The following is a 20,923-nucleotide window of genomic DNA, read 5'->3' as shown; positions in this document are numbered from 1 at the left end:
GAACCAGGCTCAGGGAGGGGGGGTCATCCACCGGGAACAGGTGCCTCACCCCTGGGTGCAGTTCTGGTGGCAGGGCTGGCACTGGCCCATCCTGTCGGCATATTTCCAGATGAGCGTGCCTCCCTCTCCCTGTACACCATGAGGGCAGCGTGCCACACAGTGGGGACCATCTTTGAAATGAGCACACTGGGAACACTGGTCAGGACCCTGCAGGTGGGGACGGTACAGAGACAAACTGGTCATTTTTTAAGCATGAACTCTGATTTTGTCCAAGATATATACTGAAAATTCAATTCAAAGAAAATCTATGAAGGACATTTATTCATGTCTTATCAACAGCCTTGTTTGTGTATTTATCTGAAACTTTTTTTATATTTTCTAATATCAGCTGCTTAGGAATCATAATCCTGCTCTGACTACATTTTCAATGTAAATCTAAAAAAGAGCTTTAAAGCACTAAAATAAATTTACTTAAGACACAACATTTAAAGATGTCCTCTGAAGAAGACTCCAGAGACAGTACCCTTTGACCTCTCAGTTTCAGACATGCTTGATGGTTTGTTTGGAGCTAAGGAGGCCACAGAGTGTTAATAAATAAAACAGTGGTTAGTAGAGTATCTTGTGTGCTTTGACTGTCTCCTCGTAGCAGCCGGGGCAGCAGCAGTCGGACTGACCGGTCCGTAGCAGGTCAGGGTCCCGGTCTTCAGCAGACACTCTGGGTGGCACTGGACACAGCTGCCATTCACCTCCACCTCTCTGGGTTCACTGCAGGACGACACAGAGGAACATCCAGAGTCAGGATGCAGAACATCACCAGGAGAATCACAGCTGGATTTTCTCTACAGCTGTGCTGATCACAGTGATGGAGTTCCTCTAAGACCAGGAGGTCAGTGCCCACAGATTCCCATGTTAAACAGTTCAACTCCACAGCAGCTTTAATTCATCTGAGCAACTCCTCAGGGGTGACTTTACTGTGGAGCTGATTTCATTATCAGACCATCAAGAAATCTTTACTCCAGTTTTGGTGAGCACATTTCTGCTATTTGATTTGTTTCTTGGTATGTTGTGTGCACCTGAATTATTCTTATTCCTGTTGGGGAGTGCTCGGTCTTATGCACTGCTAACCTTGTATGTATGTGTGAGTAACCAAGGCCAGAATGTGTCCATGTTCCTTTGTGTTAGATGTGTGTTAGATGTGCAGTCTCTGTTTGTGAATTTAGCAGCTGTAAGTAGCAGCAGCACCAGCGTAGCTGATGCTGTAACCCCGGATCTCTGAGTGCTGATTCTGTATATTTAATATTAAATGCAAATGTATAACTCAGATAGAAAAAGACCGCAAAAATCCTAAAATAAAGGCCTCAAATCAGCCTTCACAGAACAAGAATGAGCGGCTTCATTGTGGCTATGTCCATATTTTAAAATCTGTAACTCTATAACTCACCCTTGCAGCAGGTTGCAGGACGCCACACAGCGGCCCATACGGTCAAAGTGCCGACAGGACAAACACATGCTGGGTCCTGGACCCCAGCAGCCCGCCTCCGTACACTCCTTGTCACACGTTTGATTCTGCAGCGCTGCGTCAGGGAGACGAGAATATTTTCTTATTTCTTAGACATTCATTTCAGTTCAACCTGAGGTGAACCTCACTCAGGACTCACCGCACGCTTCAGGGGGACTGTTGTTAATCAAGGTGATGGTCTGGTCAGTAGACTTGAATAGGCGGTTCCTCCACTGGTCGGCCCGAACGTAGCAGAGCTCAGGGTTATTCTTCAGGGTCACCATCCCAGCGCTGACCTCCTTCAGAGAGCGCAGACCGAGCCACTTCAGGTGCGTCAGATGCACCACAGCAAAACTGTACTTACTGAAGATGGCAGTCCAGAAACAATACAGAACCAACATCAGTGCTCAGGGAGGTCTGTGGAGGCACATTATGGTTTATCTCCTAACATACTGAAGTAAATACTGTGTTCATAATGAATCCATGCATGCATCCCCTCTGGGCTGGGAGCTGGAGGACGTGGCTTATGAGGCACAAGCTACTTAGCTCCCACTGAGATACAATCAAGATGAACAGTGTACCATCCTTTATCAGTGTCCATCCATCCATCCATCCTCCATCCATCTTCTTAGCTGTTTATCCAAATCAGCTTTAATGACATTTATTATTATTCATTCTGGTCATTAGTGACTGGCCTGAATGGAGCAGTATTATGAGTTGTTAACTGAAAGTTGCGTAAAATCCATCTAAAATGATTGTTTAGCAAGTACAAGCTTTATTACGTAGGACAGTTTACTGACCACTTGGTGGGGTTGGTCTATTGTGTGCTGATGCCCTTTCAGTGTCACTACAGCTGTGATCTCAGTTCATTTTCCCACAGTGGTTTTAAGAAACCGAACAGATGTTCCTCAGTCTCAGTTTCTGCCTTCAGAAACATCTGGAACTTTACAGCTACTCTTTCGAGGATTTTTGAGAGCAAAGGAAGGTTGAAGATTATAATTAGCTAAGACAGCTGGGTCAGTGATGGCTTTTAAAGTAACGAAGTAATGAAGGAAATGTAATTTGATGCTCACTGTGATCAAATAAAGTCTGGAGTCAAACAAAATGGGAGCACCCACAGGACGGGATTAATGAGCCAAAACACACCAAACAAACCCGGAGAGCGCTCAGCAGAGCGCACACTGTCTGTAAGCAGCTGCAGGTGACCTTAAAAAAAATCCAGTTTTCCAATCACATATTTCTGGATCGTGAGACTCACTTGCGAGTCGTTCTCCCTCTGATGATCTCCAGGTTCTCAAACACAGACAAAGACGTCAGGTTCGCAGGCCAGAACTGGATCATCAGGTACCCTGACGACACAAACACTGATTGAAACTTCAACACAACTACAGACCGAGCCTGTCGGTGTTCCTCTCACACTCTGCTGACCTACCTGTGATCTCCTTCACTGTCCTGAAGTTCTCCAGCTTCCCGGGCTCCATGGGTGGGATGTTGTAATGCGGATCTCTGGAATGGCAAATCAGCACAAGACCTTAGTTCAGCACAGCAGGTTTTGTCACCATGAATGGATGTACATGCCTCGATCAGCAGGATTTAGTTTCCAGTTAATAAAAAAATGCTTTCAGCTGAAGATGTTTGATTTGGCAGTTTTTGCCTTCCTGAGGCAACGAGGGGATTTGTGCCTTCACCTGGAAACAAACTGGGGATCTCTCACTTGTGGTGACGGTTCAACTACTGCACTATGGAGCCACCAGTTAACACATCGGCTCCACATCTTTTTTTAAAAAAAGGGAAAATGGCATGTTGATCAAATGAACCGCTCCTGCAGACACTGATACTCAAACAGGAAACCTCAAATAAAGAAAAAAACTGACTGTAAGACCAGTTCAGTCATGTGTAGAGAAGCAGATGTGGTTTTCCATGAGCTCCTCTGTGTGTGTGTGTGTGTGTGTGTGTGTGTGTGTGTGTGTGTGTGTGTGTGTGTGTGTGTGTGTGTGTGTGTGTGTGTGTGTGTGTGTGTGTGTGTTGGGAAACGAGTGGATGATGGAGTCAGTGTCGCTGGTTTCATTTGTTTTAACAAAGTTTGATGCTTCATTTTATTTGGTGTAAGGTCTGATTGTCAAAAGCTTTTCAGATCCGAGCGTCCCCACACTGATCGCAGCACCACGTTCATTTCTAAATGCAAGAACGTGTTGACAAATGTGCCCAACGTCACAGCGAAGCAGTCGACTAAGCTGCCCCACAGGTATGATTAAGGCAGGTGGGCTTTGGCACTTGGTAGTCTACTGAGCTGTGCAGCTGTGTGTATGACAAACCGGGCCCCTCACCCGGAGAAGGAAGATCCGAGGATGATGACGTCTCCGTTGATTTTGGTGCAGTCCCTGAATGAGTCGATGTTGGAGGCGTTGACACCGATGGTGTTGCTCAGAGAGCCCACCCCGACCCCGTCACAGGCTGGAGGAAAGGAAAGAGCGGGTCATCTGATTTGTTCAGTTCACAGGTGTGTGTGTGTGTGTGTGTGTGTGTGTGTGTGTGTGTGTGTGTGTGTGTGTGTGTGTGTGTGTGTGTGTGTGTGTGTGTGTGTATACCTTTGGGACAGGGTCCCTCACATTCTTTGCAGCGTTGGATCCCCCTCTCCTCCACCTCGTACATTCTGTCGCCGCAGGTACGAACACACGAGCCTTCAGTCACCACGTAGTTATCTACACCCAAACACACAGCTTCACTCAGCAGTCACAACCATCATAACAACAGTCTTTAGCTGAAAGCTAGGATTTTGTTTTCTGTCCACCTCTCCCACACTGACAGACATCACAGGGACAGGGTTACTGATGGGATGATTGGGGGAGAATCATTTATAGAAACTGGAAAGGATTAATGTCCATACGTGGGCAGGCCTTCACACACATCGCCCCAAAGGTGAACTTGGCGTTGGGGTTGTCGACCACCTGATGAAGTTTGGTGTCATAGCGTTTCAAAGGTGGACATGTGTCTTTACAGGTGCCATCATCGTTGAAAGCCCTGCAGGCCTGGAGAGCAGGAGGAGACAGAAAAGGACGGTCTTTGTTGAGTCACGCAATGATGTCCCAGTATGCCAGCCGCATTTAGGGCCAAGCTATGTTAGTACTTTAGTACTGCTCCTCCACACATTCACCTGACAATTTTTTATTATTTCTTTTTGGCAATAAAAATCAGACCATAATTTTGCCACCAAAGCCTTGTCCACATATAAAGCCAATCAACTCACTGCACAGCTAACAGCTAACAGTGGACCCTCCAGGCTCCAGAAACCACTGAACTGGACCTCTGGGCCGTGTTTGTGCAGTTTTTAATCCCATAATCTGACCAATAATATGGCTGCTGTGGCTTCACTGCACTAACAGACCGAAGGCGGCGCTCCGGTTTTGCTGAGTGAAATTCTGGGATTTGGATGTTCCTGAGTTCAGAGCAGCAGGTACCTGTGGATGCAGACTGATAACAGATCCAGCTTTAGCTCGTAGCTTAGCTTTCCACCGTCTTGTGTTAATAGATGAGAAAAACAGTCACATTTTGTGCCTAAAAACAACAAGGCAGTGGCCATAATCCTGATGTCCTGGCTCCAACAGGTGGAGCTCACAAAGCAGGTGGTGACTCTGTGGTGTCTGTGTCGACCTCTCATATTTACAGGCCAGAGCTTTATACAAGCCCAGCTGTGCAAAATGTAATTAAAAACAAATAACACATTTTATAACATGGAAAATATATGTTATATATCACATGATTAAAGTGAGAAAATGAACCACTCTCAGAAAAATATGAGTTCATTTTGAATTTGATGGGACGTGTTTCCTGCTGTGCAGCATGTGGTGAGGACAGCAGCGTTCTCCTCAGGACTGAAGCTGCTCAGTGGAAGAAGTTTACCAAAGAATAAACTGTTTATTCGGTTTCCTGTGAACATGAACTGATCCATTTTAACCTCTGCTCCATGAACCTGAAAACTCTGGAGAGCCTGACAGGACTTAGAGCAAAGTCAGGTCAGCACAGGGGTGCCAATCGTGTCCTAAAAACGCTCCATCGTGCAAACTGTAACTACAGCAGTCAGAATGAGCACTGACCAGGCAGTCGATGGCCCGAGGTCCCGTGCAGCCTGCGGCACAGTGCTCGTTGCAGCAGTCGATGGGTTTGGGCCCCCGACACCTCCAGCTGCACTGCTCTGCACACAGCAGCTTGGTGACTGGCAGAGACAGATGAAGAGGATAAATATGAAACATGAGTGTGTGTGTGTGTGTGTGTGTGTGTGTGTGTGTGTGTGTGTGTGTGTGTGTGTGTTTACTTTTCTGACAGTGCTCTGGTCCTGCAGCCCAACAGGATCCGTTAAAACAGTTGGGGTCACACTTCTCACCTGGACACATGCGCGCACACACACACACACACACAAACACACACACACACAAACACACACACACACACGCACACACAGAAGCATTAAACCCTTCCAATCACAGCTCAGCGAGCAAAGGACAAAACAGAAATCTGCACACATTTCTTTGGAAACTCGTCCGTGTTGAACACCATGCTGTAGTTGCTGGCTCTGTCCACGATGTCCCACCACAGGATGGTCTCTGTGTTGCACAGCAAGGGATTGTGGGTCATCTTTACACCACCTTTCAGGACCTCTGTGAGGAGATAATGAAGGAGAGACGAACTGTCACGACCTGAGTTTTCAGTCGGCCTCTCGCCCAACAGGTTCCTCCGACTGTAATCACAGAAACTTCCCTCCTCCTCTGTAAGAACAGAGAAACTCTCGAGCTTCAGGAGAACCTGTGCATCTAACATCTTATCACATCTAATATTTTGGGAAAGTTTCCAGTCCTTAAACATTTTAGGATGAATTCAGATGAAAACATCTAACCTTTTATTAGAATCTTTTGACCTAATATGATGTTGCAGTGATATTTTAATAAGAGTGTGTTGGCAGAATGAGGCAGACGAAGACATGACGTACTGAAACTATGACAGAACCTTTTTGTAGTAAAATCCACTGAAATCCAAAGAAGCATTTAAACATGGCCTCTCTCCACTCACAGAAACCTTCATCTCAGCATGTTCATCAGCAGAAACAGTTTAAACTTCACTGAATGCTGAGTCCACAGTTCAGCTCCAATAGTGCCGTCATCAGCCGCACCTGGGTGCGGTCTACTTCCTGCTGCCAGAGTACAATCAGGTGTTGATTGAAGAGTTTTAACTGCATGGTGTGCCAACTCCGCCCGCCTAGTCAGCCCGAGGCCGGCTCCATGTGTGAAGTGTCATCACCTCCTCTCAGCTGAATGAAGCAGAAAACAAAGAGCACTGACCAAAAAGAAGCAGGGAAGGTGCACAGGAAGCACCGAGCTGTAACCTCTGCGTCTGGGGGAGTACACGCACTTCACGTGCCAGAAGATTTGCATGAGAAATTAGGATAAGTATTCTTCGGAGAGTTGCTCATCATTTTTGAAGGAGTTTAGTCTTTTCTTAGTTTCCAGTCATGATCTCCACAGAGCAGCGTGTCACAGCCAGCCTTTTCTGCCTCTTTGCAGCAGTAATAGTGAAAACACCAACAGGAGTAAACAGTGATGAACTCCTCTCTAACCTCGAACAGCTGCTGATGTTTCCAGCTGTCTGAGCGGACACGCCTCAGATTTGTGTTTTCTGGCATCTTTCAAGTTTAGAAATTTAGATTTTGTTTATGGTTCTTCTTGAGAATCAGCATCTCTGAATCAGGGGCTACGTTCTCAGCCAGAGAAGCCAGGAGCGCTCGCTCCAGGCGCAGAAGCATCTCAGGGTTCTGCAGCCAACAGCTGCAAACTCCCTCCACCCAAATGAAGCTCACAGCGTTTCGTGATGGACAGTTAGCTTTGCTAAAGTGCTGAATCACTGACTCAGTTCACAGATTCTGTTCAGAACTTTAACACACAATTTGCTGGAGTAGCCAAAGGGTGGAGGGTTTCACACACTGTCATCCTGTTGGCTTCTTCAAGTGAAGACCTCCAGCTTGCACTGGGGTGTAACAGATTGTGGAAGGTCAGGCATGAAACTGCCAAATCAGAGGCCATGGTTTTACCTGGAAAGTGCGCACTCCAGGCTCAGGTAGGAGTGGCTGAGTATCAGGTGGAGTGGGGCAGCTTTACAGTGATGTGATGGTAAAGAAAGAGCGACGTGCAAAGACAATGTTGATAATTACTGGTCGATCTACATTCCTACAAGATGAGCTTTTTGTAGTGACCAAACAGATGAGATGACTGAAAGAAGAAGTGGAAATGAGTTTTCTCGGAGGCGTGGTTCAGAATAGAGCTGCTGCTTTGGCTGGGATGCTTCCTAGATGTCTTTCAGATGAGCTGTTTTAAGTATGACACCCCGGGGTCCGACCCAGGACACTGAGAGAGATCAGGGAATGCCCGTGAACATCTCTTTGTCCCCCTGTAAGAACTGAAGGAAGTGGCAGTGCAGAGTGAGGTCTGGGTGTCTCTGATTACACTCCTCCCCCTGCAATCCAAATCCACCTGTGTGTGACCTCAAGCTGGATTTGGATTCTGGACTCGGGAGTCCTGCTTTAAAGTTCTTTCTGTCTTCAGAGCTGTCACAGGCTCCCTGAAGGTCCCTGAACATCCATCTTCTTCCATTTATCCTTTTCAGGGTTGCGGGGGGTGGGGTGGGGGACTGGAGCCTATTCCAGCTGTCATAAGTACAAATCAAATGTGTGTATTAATTTGGAAAACTCTGCTTTCCCAGGCCTCCTGAACTACCCACTGATTTTTATCTATGTTTTTGCTGTTAGTGTCCCTGAACTGCTCACTGGCTCTGAATGTTCTGGGAAACTTGTCACTGACCCTGTGTGTGTGTGTGTGTGTGTGTGTGTGTGTGTGTGTGTGTGTGTGTGTGTGTGTGTACCGGTCAGGCTGCTGAGCTGCAGCTGCTTCAGGCCGCTGGTGTAGTTCAGCTTTGCAGAGGAGAGGTTCCTGTAATAGTTGGACATCACCAGCAGAGCGTACTGGCCCTCGTAGAGGTTCTGTCCCCGGATCACTCTCAGATTGACCAATGGGATCGTTGCCACCTTGTTCATGGCAATCAGAACGTAACCGCCTACTTCCTCGATGGACTGAAGACAAAGAGCAGAGGATAAATGAGTGGCCTTAAAAAATGAAGTCAGTTATTCTGTTATTCACTGCTTGGATCCTCTTTAAATGCTGCTTACACAGGTTCATTCATGTCAATAATTTAACACGTCTGATGTTACAGCAGAGTGTGAACTTTACTGTCATTTTTCTACATAATTGAGTTGCCTGATCATGTTATTATTAATCTCTGGCTCTCATCCATAGTGTGTCTTTTGTCCTGTCTCCCCCCCCTCCCTGAGCCTGGTTCTGCTGGAGGTTTCTTCCTGTTTAAAGGGAGTTTTTCCTTCCCACTGTCACCAAGTGCTGCTCACAGGGGGTCGTTCTGACTGTTGGCTTTTCTCTGTATTATTGTAGGGTCTTTACCTCGAGGCCATTGTTTGTTGTGATTCGGTGCTATATAAATAAAATTGAATTGAATTGATCTCTAGAAGTTATCTGAGACCTTCTGTCAGTGTTCAGTCACATGAACAGCTGCCTGAGCAGGGACTTCCCCCTTCTCTTTTTTTTAACATCTGGATTTGATTTTCTAAAAGCAGAGATTCCCAAGGCAACCAGATAACAGAGGGTCCTTGAAAGCAGCACAAACACAGCTCTGTTTGTGTGAGGGAAGCTTTGAGACAGATAAAAAATAAAGAGGGCTCCACAGAGATGCTCTGCATCCACCAATGACTGTGGATTCTCCTGATTCTGACTCAGGGCCTCATCGTTCTACAAGTTTAGTTCAAGGACCAACCAGCGAAACAGAAACTTCCTTCTAGTGTAAAATGAGACCAGATTTAATAACATATCTCAGTCTCCCATCACACATTCATTACAATTTACAGCCCAGAGTTTGTGTCAGGCTTCACAGTGTCACAGATTTGAAATGTGATGAAGCAAAAATAAGAATTACTTTGTAATCTGATTACTTTGGAGGATTGGAGTCAATGCTCGCAGCTTAATGTTGACTTGCTTTCAGCATTTGAATCGTGTTGTTGTACTAACAGTTAACCTGCTGCCTTGGTTCAGTTGTTCAGCCTCAGATCCATGAGGCGCATCCACCTGCACACACCTGCACGCACCTGAACACACCTGAACACACTGCTGACATGCTAACAACACAGAAAAATCCACATTGTTCAGTGACACGGTCGTTTATGTGTGAATGAAACTGTTAGTTTGGCTGAAATTTGAAGCTGATCTGTGATCAGCCTGAGTGATGAAGACTGTGACGCACTGTTTGCTGGTCAGATTATTTCCTGTAGTTTTCCTGTCTGTGCACAGCTTCAGGATTTATCTCAAGCTTCAGGAATGTCTGGACTGTCTCACCTGCCTTCAGGTAAGAGCATTAATAACCTGATGGCTCATTTGGTAGAGAGTAACTGTCTGTTTGACACCAGATAAGATCTCGTCTTATTCCAGGTGTGTTTTGTGGTTCTGACATTTCTGAGAAGCTGAAAAAACTTTCCTGTCTCACAGTTTTTATCCTTAACAATTAGAAACAAGTTGAACTTTAGTTAAAAGTACAATAACAGCTCAGAGCTGCTGTCTTAGGCGAAGACTCACCTGAGCAGGTGAATGCTTTGCTCAGACAGCATTCAGACCGGCATCAGTCAGATTATCATTAATCTCTGTCTCTCTTCCACAGTGTGTCTTTTGTCCTGACTCCCTCCCCTCACCCCCCAGCCAGTCTCAGCAGATGACTGCCCCTCCCTGAGGAGGTTTCTTCCTGTTAAAAGGAAGTTTTTCTTTCCGACTGTCACCAAGTGCTGCTCATAGTTTTTTTTGTTGTTGTTGTTTGTTTGTTTTGGTTTTCTCTGTTTTATCGTAGGGTGTTTACTTTATGATATAAAGTGGCTTGCTGTGATTTTGTGCTATAAAAATAAAACTGAATTGGTGAAGAGGAAAAGCTGGAGACACACCTGGAGGAAGGACAGGTCGTGGTGCTCCAGAGTGTAGGTGATCTCCAGGTTCTCCAGGACCACGGAGCAGTTAGAGTACGTCGTCACCATTTTGTCATAGTGCTGCTCGTGAGTCCCCAACAGTGACAGCTGGTTACTCATTCCCTCGCACACTGAGAGAGAAAAAGGTCAGGAAGTTAGCTGCAGTTCCTCTAAAGGCCACTAGATGACACAGTTTCCTGAACCACTCTGTATAAACACTCTGAAGTGGACCTGTTGTACTGTTCCTTATTTCCTGTCATATATATCATAATTCATACAAGTACTGCTTGTTTCACTTTTTTTTTCTCTTGCATCTGTATAGAAGTGAGATTCCTAATATGGTCACCTCAGGCGCAGAAGCCCCACCCACCTGCTTGTTCAGACCTTCTGTTTGCAAGGTGTAGCCAGTCAGAAGAAAGTTGGTTTAAAGGAGCTAAACGGTTTGTTTCAGACACAGAATAAACTGAGAAGCTTCACCAAAGCCCAGAATAAGAACAAGAAGGATTATTATGAACTGTGAATCATGCCAAGCTACTCTAATAGTAGGAGTGAATGCAGAGCCTGAAATGACCAGAACAGGTCCATTTTACCATCTGTTTACAAAAAGCCTGTTATTACACATCCATCATTCAAATAATCCTTTACACTCTGCGTCTGTACAGAGTTCATTCAGCAGGATATCAACATGAAGCTTCACAGGAAGATCCAATCAGGTAATGTAATACAGTCATGACGTCATGATGTCGAGCAAAGTCTTCAGAGGAGCATTCGGGGCAGAGCAGGAAGGTGTGACACAACTTTAAAAAATAAAAAAGTGACTCAGACGAGTCGGACTGCAGCTGCAGGGCACGCAGTGAGTGAGGAATGAAGCCCAGCAGGTTAAAGATCAGCCGCATCCTGCTGAAACAAACAGATCAGAGCTGTAAACAGCACGCAAAGAGATCAAACGCTACCAAATCACTGAAACGGCTCACGCTCTGTCGAGTATTTTTTAACAGCACCTCACAGAGTGCGTTAAAAAAAGAAGCCCGGCAGCATTGTGACTGACAGCCTCAGGTGTTTGTGCCACACCTCACCTGATTTAGCGAGAAACGCAGTTTAGAGCAGATTTGGTGACAACAGCTCAGAGAGCAGACACACACAGGACTAATGTGAGACACTTCAGCCGTGGCACTGACTGGTTCCTGAACCCGAGCTGAGATAGAACGAGGGAGGCTCTGCAGCCCAAACTTCACAACACATCTGCCATTCAGGCCCAATGACAGGCAACACTGTCCTTCAACACCCAACACACCCCAAAGAGCACTGCAAACACGGGCCGGGCAGTTATTGCTGAGTGGGTATTTTTTAAACATAAAGCAGCTTTAAGTGGAGGACGACGCGTCGCTCATCTTTACTGCTCATCAGATCACATTTCTGTACGGTGGCCCTTTGAGGACATCTCAGACCTGATTGAACCTCAGCTGAGCTAAATCCTGAGGAATCATCTCACCAAAGAGCTCATAATCAGCTGAACATGCAGGGGGCTGAACACTAAAATATCCTCATTAATAACTGATAAACCACAATGTTAAAAAACATGATAACAACCCTCCATGTTCTTAACTGCTGACCCATCACAGGGTGTGGTGTCCACCCTGGTCAGCACAGACAAACACTCACCAGTGAATGAACACGTCGGGAGGCCTCGGCCGCCTGCTGGATTTAAACCCAGGACTCTCCTGCTGTGACAGCAGCAGCGCTCACACCACCCTGCGTCACACTGACGGGTTTCCAATCAGACCTCATTTAGTTTGAAGAACTTTATCTGGATGGTTGTTGGAAAGTTAGAACTGATGTTCACACCAGTTGTAGTGAAGATGTGGTGGCTGTGGTGTGCCTTCACCGCCGTTTGGGTATGATTAAATATCAAAATTATTTTGTTAGGTTTGGGAAGAGCTGACGGTTTGGATCAAATTACAAAGAGTCAGACGTGATAACTGCGATAACAGGCCGCTCGAGGTACCTGAGATACTGAACGGGAACAATCAGGAAGAAAACCTTCATCAACAGATGAGGGAAGATTTAAAGGTTTTTTGGATTAGCAAAATCTAAGGTGTAATAGTGGCTGCTTACACAATGTTACAGGGTGGCGTGCAAACTCGGGCCACGAGCACCACCACACGACATGCATGCTCACCTGCTGATCCACCCTTGTGCCTGAAAACTTGATATTTTTAATTTATAGTTTCAGGGTTGCATGTCTGAATGTTCTCCTTTACTAAATCTGTGAATTTTATTTGAGGTCTTCCTCTGAGTCACCGTCACCGTCACCGTCACAGCAGGTCTCACTGCCATCTTATAAACCTTCCCTTTCACTCTTGCTGCGCTCCTTCTGTCACAGATCACTCCTGACACTCGTCTCCACCTGTTCAAACCTGCCAGTCTTCACTTCTTGTGGACTGTCTGTCTCTTTGGACGGTTGAGCCCAGGTACTTAAACTCCTCCGCCTCCACTCCCTCTGTTCTTCGTGTTCAGCTGTCTCCCTCTCACATGTATTCTGTCTTGTTTCTACTGCCTTTCATTCCTGTTCTCTCCAGAGCATACCTCCAACTCTCCAGGCTCTCCTCTCCCTGCTCCCTACTCTCACTACAGATCAGCCTGTCCATCACCACACAGACACAGCTCCCCTCTCAGCATCCTCTCATCTGCTCTCTCCAGATCCACAAAAACACAGTGAAGCTCCTTCTGACCTTCTCTAACTTCTCCATCAGCTCTCAAAGCAAACATCACATCTGCTCTTTCTCAACATGAAGCCACGCTGCTGCTCACTGATCATCACCTCTCTCCTTAACCGAGCTTCAACAACTCTTTCCCAGGCCTTTGTGGCCCATCATGCCTCTGTAGTCATGTGTGAGTGTGTGAGAGGTAAAAAGCCTTTGAGGCATGAATGGGTGGGTGCAGCTTGTTGTGTAACGAGTATCAGGCCTTTTACTACCACTGAATATTAATGACTATGCTCACTTATCATATCTGAATATGAATTAAAGACCTCTGCGACACTTTAATGACTTTGATGACTGACCTTTTAATAAAATGCATCCTGGAGATGAGGAGAAGTTCTGCATCACCTGCTCTGAACGCTGTGGCTGCACAGCTGCTTCTGCCTGCAGCCGGCACATTGGCCAGAACCTCACAGGAAACTTCACACATCTGGACGTACACATGTGCAGTGTACTGTAACTGCACATGTGATTCCATAAAGCAAACTAAAGCCTGAATTTCCTTCCTTCCTTCCTTCCTTGTATCGTTCTCTTTTCTCTTCTTCCTTCCATCGTCCGGTGTTTTTCTTTTCTTATTCCTATATTTTCCTTCTTCCTCCATCCGGCCTCCTCCCACTCACACTCCCCCCGAGATCTTCCTTCTCTCCATCCTCCCTCGGTCATCCATCTTCTCCCCATCTCTCTGCCAGCACTCCTTCCTTTCCTGTGTTCCCCACATTCCTTAGTTTCTTTTCCTCCTTTCCTCAGATTCATCCCTCCTCCGTCCTCCCTTCTTTCCTCTCCTGTTTTCCTTCCACAGTGAGTGATCTAAAGCAGGGCGACATCCACAAACATTAAAGTTAAGGTTTGGTTGGCTTTGGGCTCAAACACATCTTTGTTAGCTTTAAGGGAAGATCTCAACCACATCATTAGAGAACCGGCACTGACTGATGTTTGATTATGGAGGAGGAGTCTCCTGTGCTTTGCTAATCTAATCATATCTCAGTCTCACACTGTGGGTCCATCTTCAGGCAATTCTACTAATAATTTGGCACCTTTGGATGTGTAAACAGGAAGTGTAATAGAGTGAGGAAATTATCGGAGCTCCAGGGCACCTACAGGCCTTTAACTGCTCATATTTTAGCAATGGTGCCATTAACAGTAGAAAAATTGATTATTAGCAGCTCCAGTTTGCAGTGTTTCCATGCATGTCCAGACAGCTGTCACCAGAGGAGTGACAGTATCTCAGGGAGGTCCTGCAGTTATTTCTATGATATTTAAGCAGATTTAAGGATAACTGTTAGAGCTCAAATCAAAAGATAAAAGTGTCCGTCAGCCTGAATCTCAGTCTGTGTTTCAGACCTGATGGAGGTGTGAGTCTGAGCACAGCGACTCAAACTGCACCTTAATGTCCGGGTGTCACACTCACCGCTGCAGGTGGAACATGTAATAAAGTAAATAAAGAAAGCTAAGGTGTGATAACTCATAATGATGGCATGTACACACACACACACACACACACAGTTCTGTTTGTACAGAAACTGGTCTGAGCTGTCAGATTTTTGGACACCCTCCTCGACTGCTGCACGGTTTGCTGCACATCAGTTCCACGTATGTTCGTATTTTTCGTGGAAGGTCAAAGTTCATTTACAATGACTCAGAGCTGCTTTTCCAACACAGCAGCAGTGCAGGGATCACCATATTTCTGATGGAGATCAGTTTTGAGATAGATAAAAAAACTGGATAGGATGCACCTAAACATCACTGTGAGGCAAACACAACCCACAGACATTCAGGAGAAACTAACCAGGAGCAATCATGACCGCGGGCCTAAGGCATTGACCCGGACTCCAAACTCCACAGAGTCCTATCTGATGGAGCATCAGCCAGATACGCTGGAACACGACTGATCCACAGAAGCTCCACCCACAGCTCTCGGGACCCAAAGGATCCACAGGACAGGAGAGACTCACTGAAGAAGCAGCAACTGATCTCAGTTACCTCTTTGTGACAAACTGCTTAACATGAATATTTACAAAAGAAAAGTGCAAAAGTGATCTTTGTGCTGAAGCAGAGGATGTGAATCTCCCAGCTTCTAGCAGCAAGATGTTTTCAGCAGCTTTAAAGAAACAGGAGAACATGGTGTGTTATTTACAGCAGTGGGTTAATCCAGCTTTGCATCCTGGAGACCTGCAGAGGTCGTGTGTTGCATCTTAGTTTGTACACATTGGGGACTGCAACGACTCTCAGCTCAGATAAACCACAAATGAATGAGATGACATGAAGAAACGGGATCTGTGAAGTCCTCCTTATTCTCCTCCTCATCCTCCGAGCTGCTGCTGAGTCAGCAGGAAAGAAAGAGCTGCAAATTTTTACTTTTATTCTGAAATAGAAAATTTATAAATGCTCTGATGTTAAACCAGCAGCTGGAACAACACGTGTGTGTGTGTGTGCTTAGACAAACTGTGCTAACAGTCAGGGTCGTGCTGGTTTATCTCTGTCTGCAGGTCGTAGACCTCTGTCTGCAGCAGGAAGAGTTCAGAGTGTGTTTCTGAATTTGTTCTTCAGTTTCTGATCAGTTCCAAATGTTTGCTGCGTTATAATGTAACCAGGTATCAATTTATTCCCATCTGGATGCGACTCAAACAGTAAGCATTTTGAATGTGATTTATTTTCGGAAGCCTCGGAGAAAAAAAGCTGAAAAACATGAAAAACAGCTCCAGTTTTCCCAGTTTAGTGTTTAAATGAAGGATTCAGGAGCGTATTTTTGGGACATCTAAATAATTTATGTATTACTATATGAAACCTTTTAACAGGTTTTTAAGTCACAGTTTTAACAAAGTGCACAATCAAAATTGTTAAACTGTAACAAAGAGCAGGTCCGCTTAAATATAAAGCCTCTCTTCTCTAGTTGCTACATTTTAATAACATTTTAATGCAATATTTAATGGATAAGTTAAAGGAAAGTTATTTCCTTACTGAGAGAATGGTGTTGATAAATGATGTACATAAATAAACCTGAGATGAAGTTTCTGTTTCATATCTGTTAAATGAACTGAAGAGCATAAAGAAAACTTCCGAGAACATCATCAAAACTTTAAAAATTTGTCATCTGTTAGTTGAATGTTTGATTTTCTGCTGATTAAAGCTTTGTTGCGGCAGCTTGGAGGTCAGGTGGAGTCTGACCTTTTCTTCGAGGTTTGGCAAACAGACGAGTGCAGTGACAGGACGTGCGCTCACAGTTCAGCCACCAAACCAGAGAAATCCTTTTTCCTTCTTCATCAAATACCAACAAAAAAATGTATAAACATATGGACATAAAGATAATGACTGACTGGTGTTTAAAGTGTTTTCAGTGGACATGAAGTGGTTAAAAACGCCACTGTTGTGTTTGCCTGTCACTTCAGTCACTGATGAATGTGTTTCACCCACAGTGTCACTGCAGCTTTGTTTAATCCACTGATTGGCTGATTTACTCAAGGTGGGTGGACTACGCAATGAGATTAATGACTTTATATGTGCTAAATCACCATGGTAACTGATGCTGGCCACCTCACCTGGTCAGGAGCAGGTGAGGCTCAAAGTTTCGGGTTAAGATGAGCTGGAAGCGCCTCGTTTACACTGCTTTTTATTTGCAGTGTGTTCTCAGAGTGAACCCTCCACTCTGTGCACATACCTCGACACACCATGAACACAAGTTATTTAGAAGGTAAAGTTTCAGTGTTTTCAGTGTTTCTGTTCTTTTGGTTTCTATTCTTTCAGCTGCAGCCTGTGTGTTGGGACAGAAACAGAATCCAGACTGAGTCCACGATTTAATGGGAGATCATTAAAGCAGCTGCTCTGCTGTAGGATCAGATATTAGTGCTTACAGAGCAATAAGGTTGTAACACTGTAAATGTTTACTGCCAACAGGGGAAAAATCTAGCCTGAGGTTTCACCCTGGTGCTCTCTGACAGCAGAACTCATCCAGCTACACTGAGACCATCAGTCACTGTCTTCAGATCACAATCAGTGCAGCAGCCAATCAGAGCCCAGAGGCAGGCAAAGAATTTCTCTGTTTCACAGTGTGCCAGAGATGCAGGGAGAGATAACACACACACACACACACACACACACACACACACACACACACACACACACACACACACACACACACACACCTGTATCTACACACACAGGGTTACTTCTTCCTCTCTCACTGCAACATTCAGATTTTTCAGAGGAATGAAAAATGTTCACTAAGGCATATCAGTGTGTGTGTGTGTGTGTGTATGTGTGTGTCAGTATTGAATTAGCAGTAATGAGTGAAGTGCTGCTGTCAGTCAGCCAGCGTGTTGTTTCTCAGCACTGAGGCTGTTTGTCCTCTTGTTGACGGTCTGAATCGACCAATCAGCTGTCAGTGAACTGATGGACGCTCATTACAAGCAAACAGTGAAGACTTGAATCTGAACCCAAACCAAGTCAACAAGTCTGCAGCAAGCATTTGCATAATCTGATAATCTGACATCTTATTTGGAGGAACAGCTCCGGCTTTGGGTCAGAATAAATAACAAAACTGCTGCTGAGGGTTATGAGGGGTCAGAAACAGAGCAGTGCACTCCCACCTGTCGATCCACCTCAGTCTCCCAATGTTCTCCTTACATCCATGCAACACGACCTGCAGAGCTGCAGATAATCTCCCCCTTCATAACATCGTTATCATCATCATCATCTAAACTGTGTTCACAGTTAGCAGACGGTGGCTGGTGTTGGAGGGCAAACGCTGCCACAACAGTGACAGGACCCTGAGGTTATATACAGGAACTCGAATCCAAACTTTACTCAGTCAGTGTGAGTGAGTTGCTGTGAAGGAGGCTTGTTTATACCCCACTCTGCATTTAATCATTAATTATTATTAATCTCTGTCTCCACAGCATGTCTTTAGTCCTGTCTCCCCCCCACTCACAGCAGATGACCCCCCCTCCCTGAGCCTGGTTCTGATGGAGGTTTCTTCCTGTTAAAGGGAGTTTTTCCTTCCCACTGTCACCAAGTGCTGCTCATAGGGTTATTGTAGGGTCTTTACCCACAATACAAAGCACTTTGAGGCGACTGTTTGTTGTGATTTGGCGCAATATAAATAAAATTGAATTGAATTGAATTGAACCGGCTTCACTTTGTAGACGTGTGTTTGTGTGGAGCGTCGCACTTTCAGCTACACAAACATGGTAACACTGACAGCATTCAGCAGGCTTCCTGTGAATGTGATGAAGTCCTTTATAAACAGGTGTTTTGTGCTGAGCTCAGTGCTGTGGCTTTGGCTCTGCACTGGAACACATTATTCAGCGTCCCTGCTTCACTTTTCTGCTGCTCTTCAGGCTAATGAAAGTTTATTTCTGCCTCCGTGTTTTATGCAGGCTGTGTGAGGGACTGCTGAGCAGAGGGCAGAGACTGATGATGATCCTCAGCTTCAAAGCTCTGCAGCTGAATTTCTGAACAGGAACCCTGTGATTCTCCTCGTCTAACTCTTCTCCTTTCTTTTGTTGTCGTTTTTATTTACGCGGCCTTCATTGAAGCAGCTCACCCCTCCTGATGAAGTAAAATCAGAGCGACGTCAGCATCCTAACTGTGAGGCAGCAGCTTCTTCACACAGGACCAAAATGAATCTTCATAAAAGATCAAAGAGGAGCTGGGGGGGAAACCGAGGAGAAGACGGAGAGCGATCGTCACTGTGACCTTCGCTTTTTCTCTCAGACACAAACAAAGAGCTAAAGAGACCAAAAACAGAGTTGAGCCGAGAGAAAGACCCGAGAGACTCGGCTCAGATCAGAGCGTGGAGGACGGAGACTGACTTCAAGACATAAACAGACGTTTTTCTGTGTTTCTGGTGGTGCTAACATCAGCCTGCAGCAGAGCCAGGCTCTGCACTAACCACACAACGCTCTGCATTAACACCCAAGCAAACAATGAATTAAAAAATAAATAACTGTGTCTAGAATCACAGAAGTGTCTCAAATGAAGGTCTATATGTGGCGGTAGGAAAGGAACGGGCCTTCAGATTATGTTATTTTTATTAAAGTGTTCTCTCGGATCGTGGCGCTCAGAGAACACAGAACATCAGTGTGACTGACGAATCACAAACCTCAGAGGGATCCATTTCCTGCTCTGTGCTTTATACTCACACTGCAGCTGTTTTATTGATTTTTAAGCATCTTTAGCTCTGATGGAGCCAAAATTATAAATCACTGCAGAAAAGACTTTCTGGTTTATTATATTTAATTGTTCCAGCCCAGCCTGTAGTTTGGCTGTTTTACGTACATTTTCCTGATTATACTGAGCACAGCACCCCCCCCGATCATCTCTCTAATGAGCGATCTTTACAGAAAGCAGCCTGCAGGACACAAACAGCTGTTTCACATGTTATTAACAAGAATCATCTACATTAGAGAGACATAACCACACCCAGTGAAAGGGAAAGTCGCCCAGCGAGAGCCAAAGGAGCTCCACGTGTGTGTTTGTACACCAACATCTTCTGATCCTTTCGGCTCACAGAGCAGGAGCCGGATGGAAAAATGAAATCTTATTACGTCACTTTGGATTGTTTTGGATTCATCGTCGTCTTTTTCCTGTGAGGTGCTTTATTTAGAAATGTTGCACAAGAGCGCACACGCGCTCCCGTCTTTACCAGCGTGTTTATTTAAGCAGAATGAGGTCGTGCTGCCAGGATGAAAATCATTTTTCATACAAAACAATAAAGAGCTCAAAGCAATAAAAGCTTGCAGTGAAAAACAGAATGACAGTGAAATCAATAGTTTGCAGTGGTCACCTTGCCTGCGGCTCCAGAGCACAGCGGGAACTCAAACAAAAATCAATGACAGCTTCTGATCGCTGCGCCGTACATCAGATTTTAAAAGGCCGATAAGTGTTTTTATCGACCTTTTAAAAGAGCTGCAGAAACACAAACATGTGACACAAACATGGGAACACCAAACTGCAGGCTGCTGGGGGCGGATAGCCATGACTTCTATGAATACAGTGTACTTAAACTGTGATGCATTCAGTTACTCGCGTTCTTGCATGCACGCTGTGATGTGTTCACGTCCTTTTATATACGCTGAAGTGTGAGTAAATGTTGATGGCATATCAGCACAGCGATCCATACTTCACACCTCAACTGTTGGGTGGAGACACCCAGTTTACTTTAATCTCTACCTGCAATCTGTGTGTGTGTGTGTGTGTGTGTGTGTGTGTGTGTGTGTGTGAGAGGCACCACCGCAGGTTTATCTCTGACCTCCTCCGTCACGATTTCTGTTTCATGAAACTGAACAATGTTAAACAAGAACGAGATCGACAGAGGAGATGGTGTCCTGCAAAAGGCCACAACAGGAACACACACACACACACACACACACACACACACTTCAGGAATGTCTCGAGCAGCTGAGATCTGCCGTCCCGCTGAACACAATCTCAGCAGGTCTGAGCTCAGCTGAGAAAATCGTGTTTCTGTTTCCACGTGAAATCATTTTGAAGCTCTGAACTTGTGACTTCAGAAACATTGAGTGTGATCTGTCAAACCGGTCTGCAGCCTCCCTCAGTGTGCATGACGTAACAATATAAACACATATAGAAATCTGCAGGAGCCATTTGTGG

At 45.4% G+C, this 20,923-nt stretch overlaps 2 protein-coding genes across 2 annotated transcripts in view; one reads left to right on the top strand and one right to left on the bottom strand.

Annotated features, from left to right (window-relative positions):
• Positions 1-20,923, top strand: part of LOC115799318 (NACHT, LRR and PYD domains-containing protein 12-like) — a 652,446-nt gene that overhangs the window by 33,722 nt on the left and 597,801 nt on the right. The gene's annotated exons all lie outside the window — the stretch shown is intronic.
• Positions 1-20,923, bottom strand: part of LOC115799317 (melanoma receptor tyrosine-protein kinase-like) — a 278,847-nt gene that overhangs the window by 250,481 nt on the left and 7,443 nt on the right. Inside the window, exons 2-15 of the mRNA XM_030756414.1 lie at positions 10,533-10,684; positions 8,405-8,612; positions 6,019-6,153; positions 5,811-5,879; positions 5,593-5,711; positions 4,386-4,527; positions 4,087-4,200; positions 3,826-3,952; positions 2,931-3,004; positions 2,757-2,847; positions 1,659-1,861; positions 1,442-1,574; positions 675-765; positions 50-207 (exon numbers count right to left, since the gene is read on the bottom strand). Of these exons, the coding sequence (XP_030612274.1) occupies positions 50-207; positions 675-765; positions 1,442-1,574; positions 1,659-1,861; positions 2,757-2,847; positions 2,931-3,004; positions 3,826-3,952; positions 4,087-4,200; positions 4,386-4,527; positions 5,593-5,711; positions 5,811-5,879; positions 6,019-6,153; positions 8,405-8,612; positions 10,533-10,684 (1,816 nt within the window). The remainder of the gene's footprint in view (positions 1-49; positions 208-674; positions 766-1,441; positions 1,575-1,658; positions 1,862-2,756; positions 2,848-2,930; positions 3,005-3,825; positions 3,953-4,086; positions 4,201-4,385; positions 4,528-5,592; positions 5,712-5,810; positions 5,880-6,018; positions 6,154-8,404; positions 8,613-10,532; positions 10,685-20,923) is intronic.

Source organism: Archocentrus centrarchus, chromosome 20, assembly GCF_007364275.1.
Source record: "Archocentrus centrarchus isolate MPI-CPG fArcCen1 chromosome 20, fArcCen1, whole genome shotgun sequence".
Lineage (NCBI taxonomy): Eukaryota > Metazoa > Chordata > Actinopteri > Cichliformes > Cichlidae > Archocentrus > Archocentrus centrarchus.
The sequence above is the reverse complement of the archived record's forward strand: the minus strand, read 5'-3'. Positions and strand labels throughout refer to the sequence as shown.